The 16,121-nt window shown below is 40.1% G+C and overlaps 1 protein-coding gene across 1 annotated transcript in view; it reads left to right on the forward strand.

Moving 5' to 3' along the window:
- Nucleotides 1-16,121, forward strand: part of LOC126352433 (eIF-2-alpha kinase GCN2) — a 284,800-nt gene that overhangs the window by 140,577 nt on the left and 128,102 nt on the right. Inside the window, exon 11 of the mRNA XM_050002687.1 lies at nucleotides 4,921-5,038. Within this exon, the coding sequence (XP_049858644.1) occupies nucleotides 4,921-5,038 (118 nt within the window). The remainder of the gene's footprint in view (nucleotides 1-4,920; nucleotides 5,039-16,121) is intronic.

Below are 16,121 nucleotides of genomic sequence, written 5' to 3' on the forward strand. Positions count from 1 at the left end.
TCAGTTGTACAATAAGAATAAATCGCTACCCACCATAAAGAGGAGGTACTGGGTTGCAGACAGGCACAATGAACAGACTGTTAAACATTTAAGCTTTCGAATAAAAGGCTTTCCTCCAAAGTAGGAAATACACCCACATTCACATAAGCAGAACTCACACATACGACCACTGTCTCAGGCTGCTGTGGGAGTATCACCCCTCTTTCATTCTCAAGAAAATTCATAATACCGGATGATAAAAAAATCAGTATAAATTTGAAAAATGAATAAATCACGGAATAATGTAGATAGAGAGGTAGAGATTGACACACATGCTTGGAATGACATGGGGTTTTATCAGAACCAAAAAAAAAAATACAAAAGTTCAAAAAATGTTCAACAGATGGTGCTTCATCTGATCAGAATATCGATAATTAGCATAATAAAGTAAGACAAAGCAAAGATGATGTTCTTTAGAGGAAATGCTCAATATGTCCACCATCATTCCTCAACAATAGCTGTAGTTGAGGAATAATGTTGTGAACAGCATTGTAAAGCATGTCCAGAGTTATGGTGAGGCATTGGCGTCGAATGTTGTCTTTCAGCATCCCTAGAGATGTTGGTCGATCACTATACACTTGCGACTTCAGGTAACCCCAAAGCCAATAATCGTACGGACTGAGGTATGGGGACCTGGGAGGCCAAGCATGACGAATGTAGCAGCTGAGCACATGATCATCACCAAACAACGCATGCTAGAGATACTTCATGCATCTAGCAATATGGGGTGGAGCGCCATCCTGCATAAACGTCGTACATTCCAGCAGGTGTTTTTCAGCCAGGCTGGGGATGATGCGATTCTGTAACATATTAGCGTACCTATCAACCATCACAGTAGCAGTTACAAAACCAGAATCACGCATTTCCTCGAAGAAAAAAGGTCCAATAACGGTGGATGTGGTAAATCCCACCCATACCATGACTTTCTTGTCGTGCAGTGGAGTTTCCACAACAGTTCTAGGATTTTCGGTAGCCCAAATCCTGCAGTTGTGGACATTGACAGACCCTCGGAGCGTGAAATGAGCTTTATCAGTCCACAACACGTTACTCAACCAATCGTCAACGCCCGCCATTATTTGAAATGCGCACACCACAAATGCCCTGCGCTTCACTAAATCGTCAAGTAACAGTTCATGATGCCGATGGATTTTGTATGGAGAGCATCGGTGGGTATGCCTCAGTGCCAACCAAACAGTAGTGTATGGAATGCTGGTGCAATGTGCAACTGCACGAGTGCTGACTTCCCCGTGCATAGGCGAGCCCACTACAGTCTCCATTTCTTCCTGAACTGTCTCAGCAGCATTACGCCTTGTGCTCAGTCAGCCACTACGGTGCCCCCCCCCCTCCCTCTCTCTCTCTCTCTCTCTCTCTCTCTCTCTCTCTCTCTCTCTCTCTCTCTCTCTCTCTCTCTCTCTCATTACAGCTGCTTTTATACACGATTGTCATGCACAGTCACTGATGTTTTGCTTTCCAGCACCATCTGTCGGACATTTTGTGACTCCCCCCTCCAATAAAGCCTCATGTGATTTCAAGCATGTGTGTCAATTTTTACCTCTCTATCTACATTATTCTGTGGTTTATAAAGTTTTTAAATTTATACTGACTTTTTGATCACGCGGAATTAACAGCAAGTTGCCATGGTTTCCTGCGAAGTATTTTTCATGATCTGTTTTCACTCTCACCCTGCGAGACATCACAGCCTGCTATTTTGAGATTAAACATTGCTGTACTTAGTCAGATGACCAATTTACTTCCCACTAAGACTGAGTGACCAAACCTCCTGTCCAAGTAATTAAGTAAACTAGATGATGAGAAAATTCTTGATATATTACACAGTTATAAAAGTTTCATGTAGGAATTACAATCACTTTATAAATTAAAATATTGGAAACATGCTATCTGATTCAAGGAATAAGGTTGCTTTAAATGTAATATCAGTACCTCTCCAAAAACACACTTTTTAATTGTTCGAAAATTTTCATTTCCTTTAAAGAAATTTAGCCTATTTATATGTTTGTCGTGACTAGCACTAATGGTGATATCAAGAATGTTAAATCTTCTGAAAAATTTGGTAATTGTCACTCCAGAACTGCCTCATGTACTAATTTGGTGATATCATAGATAGCTGCATAGACATCCAGATCCAGTTTTGCACTAATTTTAAGATAATGAAGTGTTATTACAGTTGTCTTCAAATTTCAGTAGAACAACATGATTTAAGTTACATTTTTCTACAAAAGTTGTGGTTTGAGCATTGAATCCGATTTCTCTATGTAACTTGAACAGTGCTCAAGGCACTCTTATATATGAAACATACATGTGAAACTAAGCTTAACACTTCTGATACTGTGGATGTGAATACACGTCCTGCTATGCCACTCCCTATATGCTGTGGACATGTATACACGTGCCGTTTGAGTTTTCCTACAGTGCTGTGGACATCTGTATCCCTCCTGAGTTGCTGATCTCTAACTGCTGTGGACGAGTTACTTCCATATCCTGGTGAATAAAAAAGATTTGGCTGTTCCTCATACACCTTATGTGCCTCATTGCATGCTATCATTTAAAGAAAGGAAAATGGGGGAAAACAACAACAACAACTCGTTTCGATATCTTGAACTGCTTAAGAGATATGACAGTTGTTATAACCATATGATCACATTGTGCAAGTACGTGAAGGGGTGACCATCCACGGCACATAAAACCCAGTTACTCAATGACAACATGAAATATCATTCTGCTCTCAATTTTAATTAAAAATCAATATCTTACATACATTTCATTCACTGCAATGTATGGGCTAAAATCAGCCATAAACAAAGTTTTACAATGCGTGTTGACCTTTGCAAAATCTTTAAAATTTTGCACAAAGTTGTATCTAATTTGATGTAGCACAGTAACAATGGCATATAATGAAATGAAACTCAGTCCTTCATGAAGCAAAGATATCAGACTGTAAGACATGCAAAAATCAAATTTTTCATCTAATAGTTTTCTTAAAATTAGGTAATTAGTGTTTCATAACAGCTGCATCACAACTCGTAACTCGAACACCTGGAAACTTCTGTTCAGACAATCTCTGAACTGTACAAGAGGACACTATACACACATATGAATCATAAATAAACAATAATTCGCTCTTGCCATTATTGCATTCGCAAACTTCACTGTTACACTTAGGATGCCTGTTTCACTGCTCGAATGACACTGGCCAACAAGACACATATGTCTGTATGATCTTCAGGGTAAAACCCACAAAAGGGGGGGGGGGGGGGGGTCATAGTGGGTCCCTGTGGGATCCATTCAACTGGCAAGTGCAGCTTCTGTAGCTGGCCTGCAATACCCCGGGCAAGCAATCATCAGGTAAATGGAATACACTGTATTTTGTCAATCACTCAAAAGTGTGTTTAAGGATACTACAAATTATTTTCCATTTTTAATGATTAAATAGTTGTTATTGCTGAATGGAAAGATTGTCATTTACATGCTTAAGGGTAATGAAAAAATTAAGGAAACAAATTACTGTATAAAAGGGTTATATAATGAAGTTCAGTGGATTGACTCTTTAATATACTGGTGGAACAAGCCTCACAAAAAAAATCATTTCTCTATTGCATGTGAAGTTACAGCAAAAATGTTGTCATCTTTGAAATTGCACTGTGGGGGGAAAATAATTTTATTCTTCAGTCAGATGTACTTTTTTTTTTTCTCAGAGTAGCACTTGCAACCTACCTCCTCAATTATTTGCTTGACGTATTCCAATCTCTGTCTTCCTCTACAGTTTTTGCCCTCTACAGCTCCCTCTAGTACCATGGAAGTCATTCCCTCATGTCTTAGCAGATGTCCTATCATCCTGTCCCTTCTCCTTATCAGTGTTTTCCACATATTCCTTTCCTCTCCGATTCTGCGTAGAACCTCCTCATTCCTTACCTTATCAGTCCACCTAATTTTCAACATTCGTCTATAGCACCACATCTCAAATGCTTTGATGTACTTACATAGCGTAACAGGTAGTGGTCTAAAAAAACTAGCCTGAACAGGTCAAAAAAAACTCTTGAGATGAATGTTCCAGCATGCCGTATAAACTAGTATAGCGCAGCGAGAATCACACACATCAAATATCCATGGTTAAGGACTCATTTAAAAGCATGACATTTGTCATCAGTGGTCCAGGCATTGCTTCATCCTGGATTATGTTTGTTCTAAGATGAGTCAAATTTATATCCTCATGAGAGTGGATAGGTACAAAAATGGAGTACAGTACTCAGCTTGGCTCCTCAGTTCCCTGGTCCTACCTTAACTTTACGCTTCTGGAATATTTTGGAGGCTAAGGGGCTTTCTCTAACTTATTATTTCTGTCTAGACTTTGCAAGGTATGCACATAAGGGTTCATTGTTTTTGTGATATTGTACAACACATATATTTCGCATTTTGAGACTGATCACAAGCTGAAAGTTTTGACCCATAATAGAAAACCACTTACTGATAGTAAAATATTTACATATAACTTTTTATAGGTGATAGAATAACCACTTATGTTAATGATGAAATAAATGTGAGTTTCCTGTTCCTGATTTTAAAAGATGCTCAGGAGTCTGTTGTTCATATGAAATGACTACAAACACGCTGCAGTTAACACTTGAATCAAAGGTGGTGTTAGTCATACTACCTCCACTTTGTATGCTTATTCCTTTACTCTTTAAGATGAATGTAAGTTACCATTTCTTTGGAAGATGAGGTAACATTTGGACAATTCATGTGCAAATAACACAATTGTATGTACTGACTATTCTTCTGGTGAATGAAATGGTCGTGAAGTCACTTTATCACGAGTGTAAAATATTGCATTGGATGGTTTAGTATTTTTCCTTAAACTTTCAGATGTTTTGCAAAGGATGAACATATGCGTTGGAGTGCAGCACAGCTTCTGGAACACCAGTTTGTACGGATTCCCATTGAACGTCTTCCCAGCCCTTGTAAAAGTGCCGATGACGCACAGGTAATAGATTCTCTAAACTATTTGATAGAATGAAATATTAAAAAGAATTCCTTTGCTTATTATAAATGAAACAAAATTTCAGATAGTTTTGAAATAATGGAAACCATTGGTTCCAGAAGACAGGGAATATATTCTGTGATTTGATTGATCATTCATGTGGTATGCCTATCATGTATTATTTTAGTAAAATAGTGTGTCATATATTCATCTGTATAATAAATCAGGTACAGGTGAGCAAAAGTGTAAGTGCTACTGACTTTCAGTGAAGGCATGGTCTTATGGTGCAACTAACTGAAGTTCATGTATCACAATTAAACAATGTGATTGGCTCATTGAGAATACAAATGACTTTGGTAGTAATGGCACAGAGGATTCAGGACAAGAAGTTATCAGTGAGAAATAATTGGAGTCAATAGGTAACGTGCTGCAGGCCTGACCTCCGTGTTGTCCTCAGTCGTCTGTGTTGTCCTCTGACAGTGGTGTCATTGAATGCAGTATGAAGGGGCATGTGATGAGCACATTATTCTCCAGGCCGTTGTTGAGTCAGTGGAATTTAAATCAGTTTGTTTTATTTGGTTGAGTCGATCAACACTCCCAAACTGAAACATGGATTCTGATAAACATTTAAGTTTAGTGCAAGAAAGGACTAGTTTGTGACATCCTGAGGATGAGAAATGTAATAACAAGTATAAGACACTGTATCCGTGGTCTGAAATTGCTACTTTCTGAGAATCCACAAGTGTTGAGCAACTTAAAACTTTAATAATAATTAATTGAACATTACCTAGTGTTATATTACGCATGTTCTGTGGTTGTTACTTCAGCTTCTTTTCTGTACTTAAAATCCAGCGTGTGATGCAGGCGAAATCTGTATTGGAAATTTTAGGCACAGATTATAACTTCAAAAAAATTGTGTTCAAATGAGAGAGGAAACATATATCAATTACGATGCTTAACCCATTAAGTCCCTTTTTTTTTTTTTAATTGAATTTTTTATTCCTCAGTTATAATGTGCATAGTGTATGAACCACAATAAGTACAAAAACAGCTAAAGAATATTTATACATGCAGACATAATGGCCATCCTCAAAATAGGACACTGGGATCTAACAGTATTGTGTAGCATACTAAACTGTATTCAAGTTTTAACTATTTATTTCTTGTGAAATGGTACAGAACACTTCACACACATCGTTACACGGCATTTAACACAATGTTTTTGGTTTCCCATCTTCTCTGCATGGTGCTTTTGTCAATCATATGACCAATTCCATAAAAACTGATGTCTGTTATCACTCTCAACTGACTCGATGGGTATTCCGTTGGGCATCCAATATTCAGTCTTCCTGTTGTTGTGCCATCGAACAAATAAGACTTCACCATTCCTTTCGAACTGGTAGTCATAGTTTCTTCAAACTGTCATTTTCAGTTCGTTGCTGCTCAGTAGTGGACAGTCACCAACTCGATTCTCTCTGACAGTCCCAGTTGCTTGGAAACCCAAATTTCTCAGATGAATCAGAAGATCTCTACTATTGAAGAAATTGTCAAAGTACACACAATGATTCTCCAGTTTTTCAATGCAATCTAGCATGTTTAGGACTACTCTTGAACCCAATAGTAGGTCATCCCTTGCAGTATCTTCTGGACCCTTTCCACAGTATAAATCAAATTTGGAACAGTTGCCACTTGCTCTACAGTGAGCCCACAACTTATAGACAAACCTAATAGGTTTGCCTCGGATAAACTGTTTCAGTCCACTTCGTCTATAGTATTTGACTATCATTTCGTCAATTGACAAATTTTCCTCAAATGCTCCAAATTTCTTCTATTTCTTCATTAGTGAGGTATCTATCTCGTCTGAAGACCATTATAATCTATATAAAATGAAATGAAACAAAATAAAGTGAAATGAAACAATAATACATTAGCACAAATTACAGAAAAGGGAATGTGTAAATACCTCTGTCCACCTGGAACTGTATTATTTACTAATGGGTAACATATTCATAAATATACTTACATAATACACTGTAAATTTCAAAGTAACTTCATATCCTGTAGTATATATATTTAAAAGTGGGGTCGTTACTCACCTCAACAACAAAATCTGGTAAAATTACCACATTCTAAAAAGAAAATAAATCAGCAGTAGCTGATGTTCATATTTGAACATGCAGCAATACAAATAACTGGAATGGTAACCTCAAGTCCCAGTGTCCTACTTCGAGCACACCAATTTTATAACAATGGAAAACAACAATGAATGTAACTCCAATCGAGCTAACAATGTAAGTAGTTTAAAAGAAATATAGTTGTCTATAAATAATCACAAAAAGATCGTTGCCACATATTTCAAATATTACTAAATCGTCAATAAAGTAAATACCTGTAATAATGAAAAGTGTGCCTTAGTATTCAGTAATTAATTAATGGTAGGAGTTATTGCTTTTAATTTCCTGTAATTTGTTATAAAAAGCATCAACAAATGACGTAGAACAGTAATAGTTGCAAATTAATAATTTATTGTGTATTTATAAATAAATATGCACTCTGTCCTCTAAGTGTTTCCACTTTTCAGTGCTTTAGACATTCAGAGTATCTTATTCTAAAATTTATATCTGTCTTTTGCACACATGTTGAATGACAGCAATTGAATGTTAATTGACGTATGTAATTTTGCTGATTTTATATGAAGCTGTGCAGAGTGTTTGTAATCTTGTTTTTCGGTATCACCAGCAGCATCTCAAATGTGTAATAGAACGTTTCTTTCTTTATCTCATATTAAGAAAACTTTTCTGGCAAGGGTGGTTATGGGAGTGAAGTAGAATGTGTTACAATGGCAGACCACATTTATGTAGTTCAGAAAGCCTTGCTTGAGGGTGGAGGGGATCAAGATGGCACAAGTTGTGAAGCAGCTATTGAAGTCAAATATGTTGTGCTCAGCAGCATGTTCCACTATTGGGTGCAGTCTTAGCTCTTCACCTCAATTTGTTAGTGGCCATTCGTTCAGATGGACAGCTGTTTGTGGTTATGCTCATATAAAATACTGAGCAGAAGTTGCAGCAGAGCTATTACATGACATGCCTGCTTTCACAAAAGGCCTCGCGACTAATGTGACAGGATAAACCTGTGGTGGGTGGGAAGTAGGGGATGCTGGATGGGTGTATCCGACAGATCTTGCACCTGAGTCTTCCACGGGGTTATGACTCATGTGGCGAGAGGTTGGGAATGGGTGTGGCATGGGGATGGAACAGGATATCATATCATGTAGATTGGGTGGCCAGTGGAACGCTACTCTGGGAGAGGTGGGAAGGATTGTGAGTAAAATGTTCCTTATATCTGAGAACAGTGGAAAATAGTAGAAGTCCTGGTGAAGGATATAGTTCATTTGTTTCAGTCCAGGATGATAAAAGGTAATGAAGGGAATGCTCCTTTGCAGCTGATTCTAAGAGGTGGTGAGAGGATTAGGGGTGTGTTGATCTATCTGTGAAATAGGTTTGGGTATAGTGACAATGTCTGTGAAGGTCTTAGTGGGACTTTCAACTTAATGGGCAAGGGAATTCTTATCACTGCAGATGCTCTATTCACAGGTGGCCAGACTATGTGGGAGTGAATTTTTGGAGTGGAAGGGTGACAAGTATCAAAATGCAGGTATTGTTGATAGTGGGCTTTATATGGACAGTAGTGTGAATGGAATCTGCACTTCAATGTCTGGTCAGCCCCAAGAGACTAGAAGCAAGTGGTATTATGACAAGACACTATGGATCAATAAATATTAGATGAGTATGATGATGCCAAATGAGTTACATTGCATATGTCTAAGGGAGCTGCCTACCCCCTAGTGTTAAACATGGAGATGACTCTGTAAATATTTGAGTGGGTGCTTTATGTAGTAATTGCTGCTTTGTGGTGTTACTTCAGTCCCATTAGTGGTTTCTTATGGCTAAGGATTATGTAGACATGACAGACACATGATCTTATGCACCTTACTCTTTTAGATCTTCTATCCTACAGAGAGAAAAATAATAATTCTGCTCTGAAATGGTGTGACCATGAAGATTATCTCCTGAAACCTGTGCAGGAGTGGTAAGACAGGAGAAGAAACGGGGGAGGTTAATGGTGTTGCTAGAGATGGCTGTGAGTGGGAACAAGCAAAGATTCAAGCCTTGGGGTGTTGCAGGCACTCAGGATGTGCACACTTTAGAAAAGCTGGTGCAAGATGTGGAAAGGGAAAGATGCAAGAAGCAACCATAGCTGAACATTATTAACGGTATTGTGGTAGCAAACAATATTTAATGTGATTTTTGAATCTAAACTGCACTAGCTGAAAGTCAAACATGAGCTCATGACAAACCACTGCTGTTTAAACTACCTACTAATTTTAAAAAATCTCTAATATAGTAGCACATAAAGTTTGCAATTTAACTCAATTAAATGTAGAGCTACACCATGCCACCAAGCCCCTGGGAATAATTGTCAAACTGGGGGGTTACAGCAGTCTGGATTTCATCTTCTGATTAACATATTAAGCTGCATGGCTGTGTGAGATAATTTTGGAAATCTCATAAAGCTTATACAAAAACAGTCTTCTTAACATGTTCAAATCAAAAAGAGTTCAACAAGTTTTGCCTGTTTGCTTCCCTAATACCACTAACCATAATTGCTTCGATTGCACAACTTGCTACTTCATTGACAACACAAATAAAAGAAACAAGACTCCCAAAACAGACACTGAAACAAGTCTAAGAGTAATTGGATGCCCATACGCTAATTTGTATTACTGCATCTGTGATCTCCCTCACCCCTCTCCTTCCCCCTCCCTCTCTCCCCCCTCCCCCTCCAACTCCCCCTCTCCCTCCCCCTCTCCCTCCCCCTCTCCCACCCCCTCTCCCTCCCCCTCCCCCTCTCCCTCCCCCTCTCCCTCCCCCTCTCCCTCCCCCTCTCCCTCCCCCTCTCCCTCCCCCTCTCCCTCCCCCTCTCCCTCCCCCTCTCCCTCCCCCTCTCCCCCCTCTCCCCCCTCCCCTCCCCCTCTCCCTCCCCCTCTCCCTCCCCCTCTCCCTCCCCCTCTCCCTCCCCCTCTCCCTCCCCCTCTCCCTCCCCCTCTCCCTCCCCCTCTCCCTCCCCCTCTCCCTCCCCCTCTCCCTCCCCCTCTTCTCCCCCTCCCCTCCCCCTCTTCTCCCCCTCTTCTCCCCCTCTCCCTCCCCCTCTCCCTCCCCCTCTCCCTCCCCCTCTCCCTCCCCCTCTCCCTCCCCCTCTCCCTCCCCCTCTCCCTCCCCCTCTCCCTCCCCCTCTCCCTCCCCCTCTCCCTCCCCCTCTCCCTCCCCCTCTCCCTCCCCCTCTCCCCCCCTCTCCCTCCCCCACTCCCTCCCCCACTCCCTCCCCCACTCCCTCCCCCTCTCCCTCCCCTTCTCCCCTCTCCCTCACCCTCACCCTCCTCCTCTCCCTCACCCTCACCCTCCTCCTCTCCCTCACCCTCACCCTCCTCCTCTCCCTCACCCTCACCCTCCTCCTCTCCCTCGCCCTCTCCCTCACCCTCCCCCTCTCCCTCACCTTCACCCTCCTCCTCTCCCTCGCCCTCTCCCTCACCCTCCCCCTCTCCCTCACCTTCACCCTCTCCCTCCCCCTCCAGTTACCCCTCTCCCTCCCCCTCTCCCCCTCCTCCTCTCCTTCCCCTCTCCCTCCACCTCTCCTGCCCTTACCCCCTCCCCCTTATCCCCTCCCCCTTATCCCCTCCCCCTCTCTCTTCCCACTCCACCTGTGTGTGTGTGTGTGTGTGGCAAGATCAATATTTAATCTGTGTGGCAGCATTACTGTAGTTTGTTTGTAGAAGTATGAGTTCCAAATGTATGACGTAATGCCATTCAAATAGAATTAGTATTAAAGAAGTAATGAATTAAAATGTCATGCCTGGTGTAGTAAGTTTATTGCTTACTATGTTTTGATTTTCATGCCGTAAAACTGCCCCATCAGACATGGCATTTTAATTTATTATTTCTTTAATACTAACTCTATTTGCAACACATTTTGCAGACAGTATTCACACATACCACTGAATGTTCCTGCAAAATTGTATCATTTTACTACACACAATTCAGGAGATATGATGTCATAAACACTTGGATGCTTAGAAACAATTGCACCAAGCATAACTTTTCAATTTATAACCTCTTTACTACTAACTCTGTTCCCAACACGTTCCACAATCATTATCTACAAAAGCCACTGAATGTACCTTCAGAATTATATTAGTGTATGACGACACAGTTCTGAGGGACATAATAAATACTGAGTCGTGTGAAAGTAAAATTGCAGGGTGAAATTTGCTATAGATTTAGGTGAAATATGTGTACAAATATGTGATATGTGCATACGTGGGTGAAGCCACAGCCAAAAAGCTCTTTCTAACCCATGAATTGATCTCAGTCAAACTTGGTAGGCATGTCACTTACTATCAGGAGAGAAATACTGTGGACTTAAGAACCACTAACCTCCTATTGGGTGGGAGTGGTGGGACAGAGAAGGGTGGGGAAGAAGAGACAGGCAAGTAGAAGATTGGAGTAAATGCATACCCAGGCAACACTGGGTACTCAGCTAGTGTAAACATAAAACAGTCGCCACAATTCAGCAAAATTTTTAATCTTAACATGTACACTGTTAAACAGTAAGCTGATAAAAAGGTAAAAATTTCTCCATTTTTTTCACAACTTCAGTTTTCAGCTCTTTAAGCACAGCACAGCAATTCAGTGAGTTCCCAACAATTGTTTAAGTCCTTCATTACTTCAGTAAATTTTCTTGCTGATAAAACTTTTTAGATCCATCCTACATGACAAGATTATGAGCAGTACAGTGCACAAACATAGTCAAGATTCTTCTTTGCATATTCATGACTGCAATCCTTAGAATTAGCCAGAAACATTTGATGCCCCATTGTAATACTGGCCTTTGAGTTTTGAGGGTGATAATGTGCTGTGCAGGATTAAAACACCGTTTATGAGATTAAACAAGGTATATGCTGAAGTACTATCTGCAGAAATAACTTTGAGACAAACAGAGACTTGCTCAGTTTGGAACATGCCATAAGTTTCATTCGATAAAACCGAAAAAATTTTGCAATGCTAACCCGACTTGGGTCAAGACATGCTTTCTTATAAGCTCACACTCAGATCAGAGCTGAAGCTGGACGTTTGTTCATCTGTTTTTTGGTACCCAATCAGCTGCATAGAGGAGTGAAATGATGACAGGGTCAAGGCAAGATAGATTTTCCAGGTCTCTTTTGTTGGAGACAGTATAGAAAGACTCAGATGTTAGACTGAAGAGGTATATATCGAGAGGAGATGATAGGATAAATGAGCTTTTGCTGCTTTTTTTAATTGTTGCTTCACGTGTTAACAATGAACATACAGAAGAGCACAGACATTGAATTATAAAGACATAGATGAGGCTTGCTAGATTCTCAAATCAGAAACCTGAACAAATGGCCAAACCGGCCTATAACTTTATTCAAAGATTCAAATATATACAGTAATCTATGGAACTAAAGAGCATGAACCATGGAAATGCCACATTCTGTTGTTCTAATGCTAACCTTATGTTCAAGTACTTGTCACAGTGTAAGTGACATACAAACAGACATAGGTACACATAGACAAAAGTATGATGGAAACTAGTAACCCTAGCTAAGAGGTACTTACATACAAGCTTTGCAAGTCCTTAGTGCACGAAGTTAATAGAGTTTGACTCCTCACTTAGCATCTGCTGTAGGTTCGTCCTTCCAAGACAGCTGTCCCATTCTCTCTTCTATTCGCTGGAACTCTGGAACTCTACCTTGACTGTTATCTGAGGACTTCTAAATATGATGCTGAGGCAGTTTGCTTATGGATGATATACCGTATTTACTCGAATCTGAGCCGCACCTGAAATTTGAGCCTTGAAATTCCAGGGGAGAGAGAAGTTTTAGGCCGCACATCCAGATCGAAACAAAGGTGGCCCACTGTAATATGAGACACAATTTAGGTTTAGTGAATGACGATACAGCTACAGTAGTTTGGTTAGAGTCTTAAGCTTAGCAGTTAAGTTTTACCATGTAGCCATTGCTATGCATCAGGTGCTCCGTCCGTATTTATACGGGTACCATTCCTTTTTCACGTACTTCGTCTGGTTTGAATTGATTGCTTATTTTTCTTTGATCTGGTAAGTGCCGTTATCGTTGTTATAGATGTTTACGTCACTCTAAGCTGAAAATCCATTATTGTACTGTGTCATGCATTGTTAGTCGTACTCTGATAGTGAGTGTTTATGACCTGTCGCCACTCGCGTCATGGCTTGCTTTTGTGCGCGCTACCGTTGCTTACAATTAAAAAAAAAAGGAATCGTCTCATTAGCGAAACAATGGCAAGAGACTGCTTGCTATTTGCTGTTACTTACATTGCTGCTTTCTTTGATAATGATCAACAAGAACCAAATAATAGACTGCGTATGACAGAAGATGTTATGAACGAGAGTTTAACGAAAAATTTTCTCCGGTTGAAAATCTTTGCAGGCGCCTCTGTAGTACATTACATTCTGCACAGAAATTGGTCATCTTAGATTTAAAAATCTTGTCAATTGCCATGCTTCATTTCTGACTGTATCACTATTAGTTATAGGAACAATACGAATATATACATGACATGATATGTATATTATTCCGCGTTTGCTGTTGTCTCACTCTAGTTTCGTAGTTTATTAGGCAGACAGGATTTAAATGAGGTAGCAGCAAACACGAAAGAATACATGGCAAAATGTTTATATTTGTACGTTATTATTCTTATGGTGAAAAGAATACTGCATGTGATTCATAATTTATAAAAGTTCTTCTTAGCAACGATCTCTTGTCACAGGTAGGAAAAAATTCCGAACATAGAGTTGGCCATATTGACAAACATCCCAAACAATCTTGTCAGTCGGATTTTCGTAGTATGTTGAAATGCTGCTACATTCGAAAATGAACAATACGGAATTTGTATTTACTTCGTTGGATAACATATGAAAAGGCAGTGGTCGAAACTCGGGGCGGTGAAAAAAAGCTCGTCTTCCAATGTGTGTGTGTGTGTGTGTGTGTGTGTGTGTGTGTGTGTGTGTGTGTGTGTGTGTGTGTTTTGTCGTCAGTATTTATCTTTGTGCCTGCAAAGCATGCCTGTGTAGCGCCACATAATTCGACAGCAGAAGTTAGTTGTTGCGGCACCTACCAACTTTTTTCAGAACTTCCGCTTACTTTGCACTCGATTCTAAGCCGCAGGCGGGTTTTTGGATTACAAAAACCGGAAAAAAGTTGCGGCTTAGATTCGAGTAAATAGGGTATAACTGCATCGCTTTTTACCCCCCCCCCCCCCCATTCTTAGTCAGTGCGTGTGAAATCAGTGGTTTCTCAATGTATGTGACTTCTCAATTGATTATCAAAAGCGGCTTACACTCTGCGCCTCTACCTAAGTTTCAATGCTTCCAGCTAATATTCATTTTTAGATAATTTTTCTCTTTTTTCTGGCAACCTATCGCACTTTTTGTAATCCAGATTTTAATTCAGCCACAACACGTACTTGAGCCTTTAAAACATCAGAAGTTTGAATTTTCATTGTCGTTTCGGATTCTCGTACCAGAAGACCATGTCTCACCAGCGTCTTTAACGTGCTGAATATTTCCAATTGGTTCAAATGGCTCTGAGCACTATGGGACTTAACTACTGTAGTCATCAGTCCCCTAGAACTTAGAACTACTTAAACCTAACTAACCTAAGGACATCACACACATCCATCCCCGAGGTAGGATTCGAACCTGCGACCATAGCAGTCGCGCGATTCCGGACTGTGCGCCTAGAACCGCTACACCACCGCAGCTGGCTGAATATTTCCAATAACCCTTTTTGATTACCCATCATTTTTTTCAATTGAAATGACAATATCAGTTGAATTACTTAAGTAGTTTTAACATTTTGGAATGCTTCAGTGTAATTAATAGTAAAAGAACTTGTTGCATGAGTCTTTATCCTCTGTGCTTCATGTTTCCAGTTTGAAAATCCATTGTCAAGCCAAACATTCCTCGATTTTATGGCCTGTTGGTCAGAACTGGCTATTAACTTTCACTCACACACTTTGGTTAAGATTTGAAAAAATTCCATTTATTTGTTTGCCGAAGACAGCAAACTGTTATTAAAATCACTATAATGCTTTTTGTAAACAACAGGAATTTAAACTACATGCATTGGAGTGTAAAAATCTAAAAGCACATATTTGGATTTACAGTGTGGGTCTTAATTTTGTGTAAATAAGAATAATATTTACACTTCAAAATTAATGGAATTTCTTTTAAAAACAGAAAAGGCTATCTGATTTTAAAGTACACTCAGGATTTTCACAGTTGGTTACATCAACATGTTCATCACTAAACAACAATAGTCCTAGATTCTCTTCCCTATTCTGCTGCCTAACTGCTTCAAGTATGCTCTCCTCAGTTTTTCTCTTGTTTCTCACCACAAATCTGTCCATGTCTGTTGTGAATGCTTTTACAATGAAAGGGAAACTTGAGATATAACACTGTTCAGCCTTTTGTAGACAGTCTCTTCCAGAATGAATGTTCTCTATGCAGTGGAGTGTGCACTGGTCTGACACTTCCTGGGAAATTAAAACTATATGCCGGTCTGGGACTTCAGCCTCGCACATTTGCCTTCTGCAGGCAAGTACTCTACCAACTAAGCTACCTTAGCGTAACTTACAACCTGTCCTCACTGTTTTTCTTAAGCCAGTACCTCATCTTGTACCTTCCAGTTTTCACATAAGTTTTCCGATAAATCCTGCTTGACTAGTACTCATGGGAGAAATACTATTGAGAAGATATCTCCACAATATTGTTTCTTCTAGCAGTACTAACTGGGTAAGATTCACAGGAGAATTTCTGTGAAGTTTGGAATGTAGGAGGTGAGGTGCTGACAGAAGTAAAGCTGGAGGAGGGGAAGGGGGGGGGGGGGGTCATCATGAGCCATTCTTGGGTAACTCAGTCAGTAGAACACTTCTGAGTCTTGATCTCTTGATCTGATTCACAGTTTTATTCT

Source organism: Schistocerca gregaria, chromosome 1 (assembly GCF_023897955.1).
Source record: "Schistocerca gregaria isolate iqSchGreg1 chromosome 1, iqSchGreg1.2, whole genome shotgun sequence".
NCBI classification, from domain to species: Eukaryota; Metazoa; Arthropoda; class Insecta; order Orthoptera; family Acrididae; genus Schistocerca; species Schistocerca gregaria.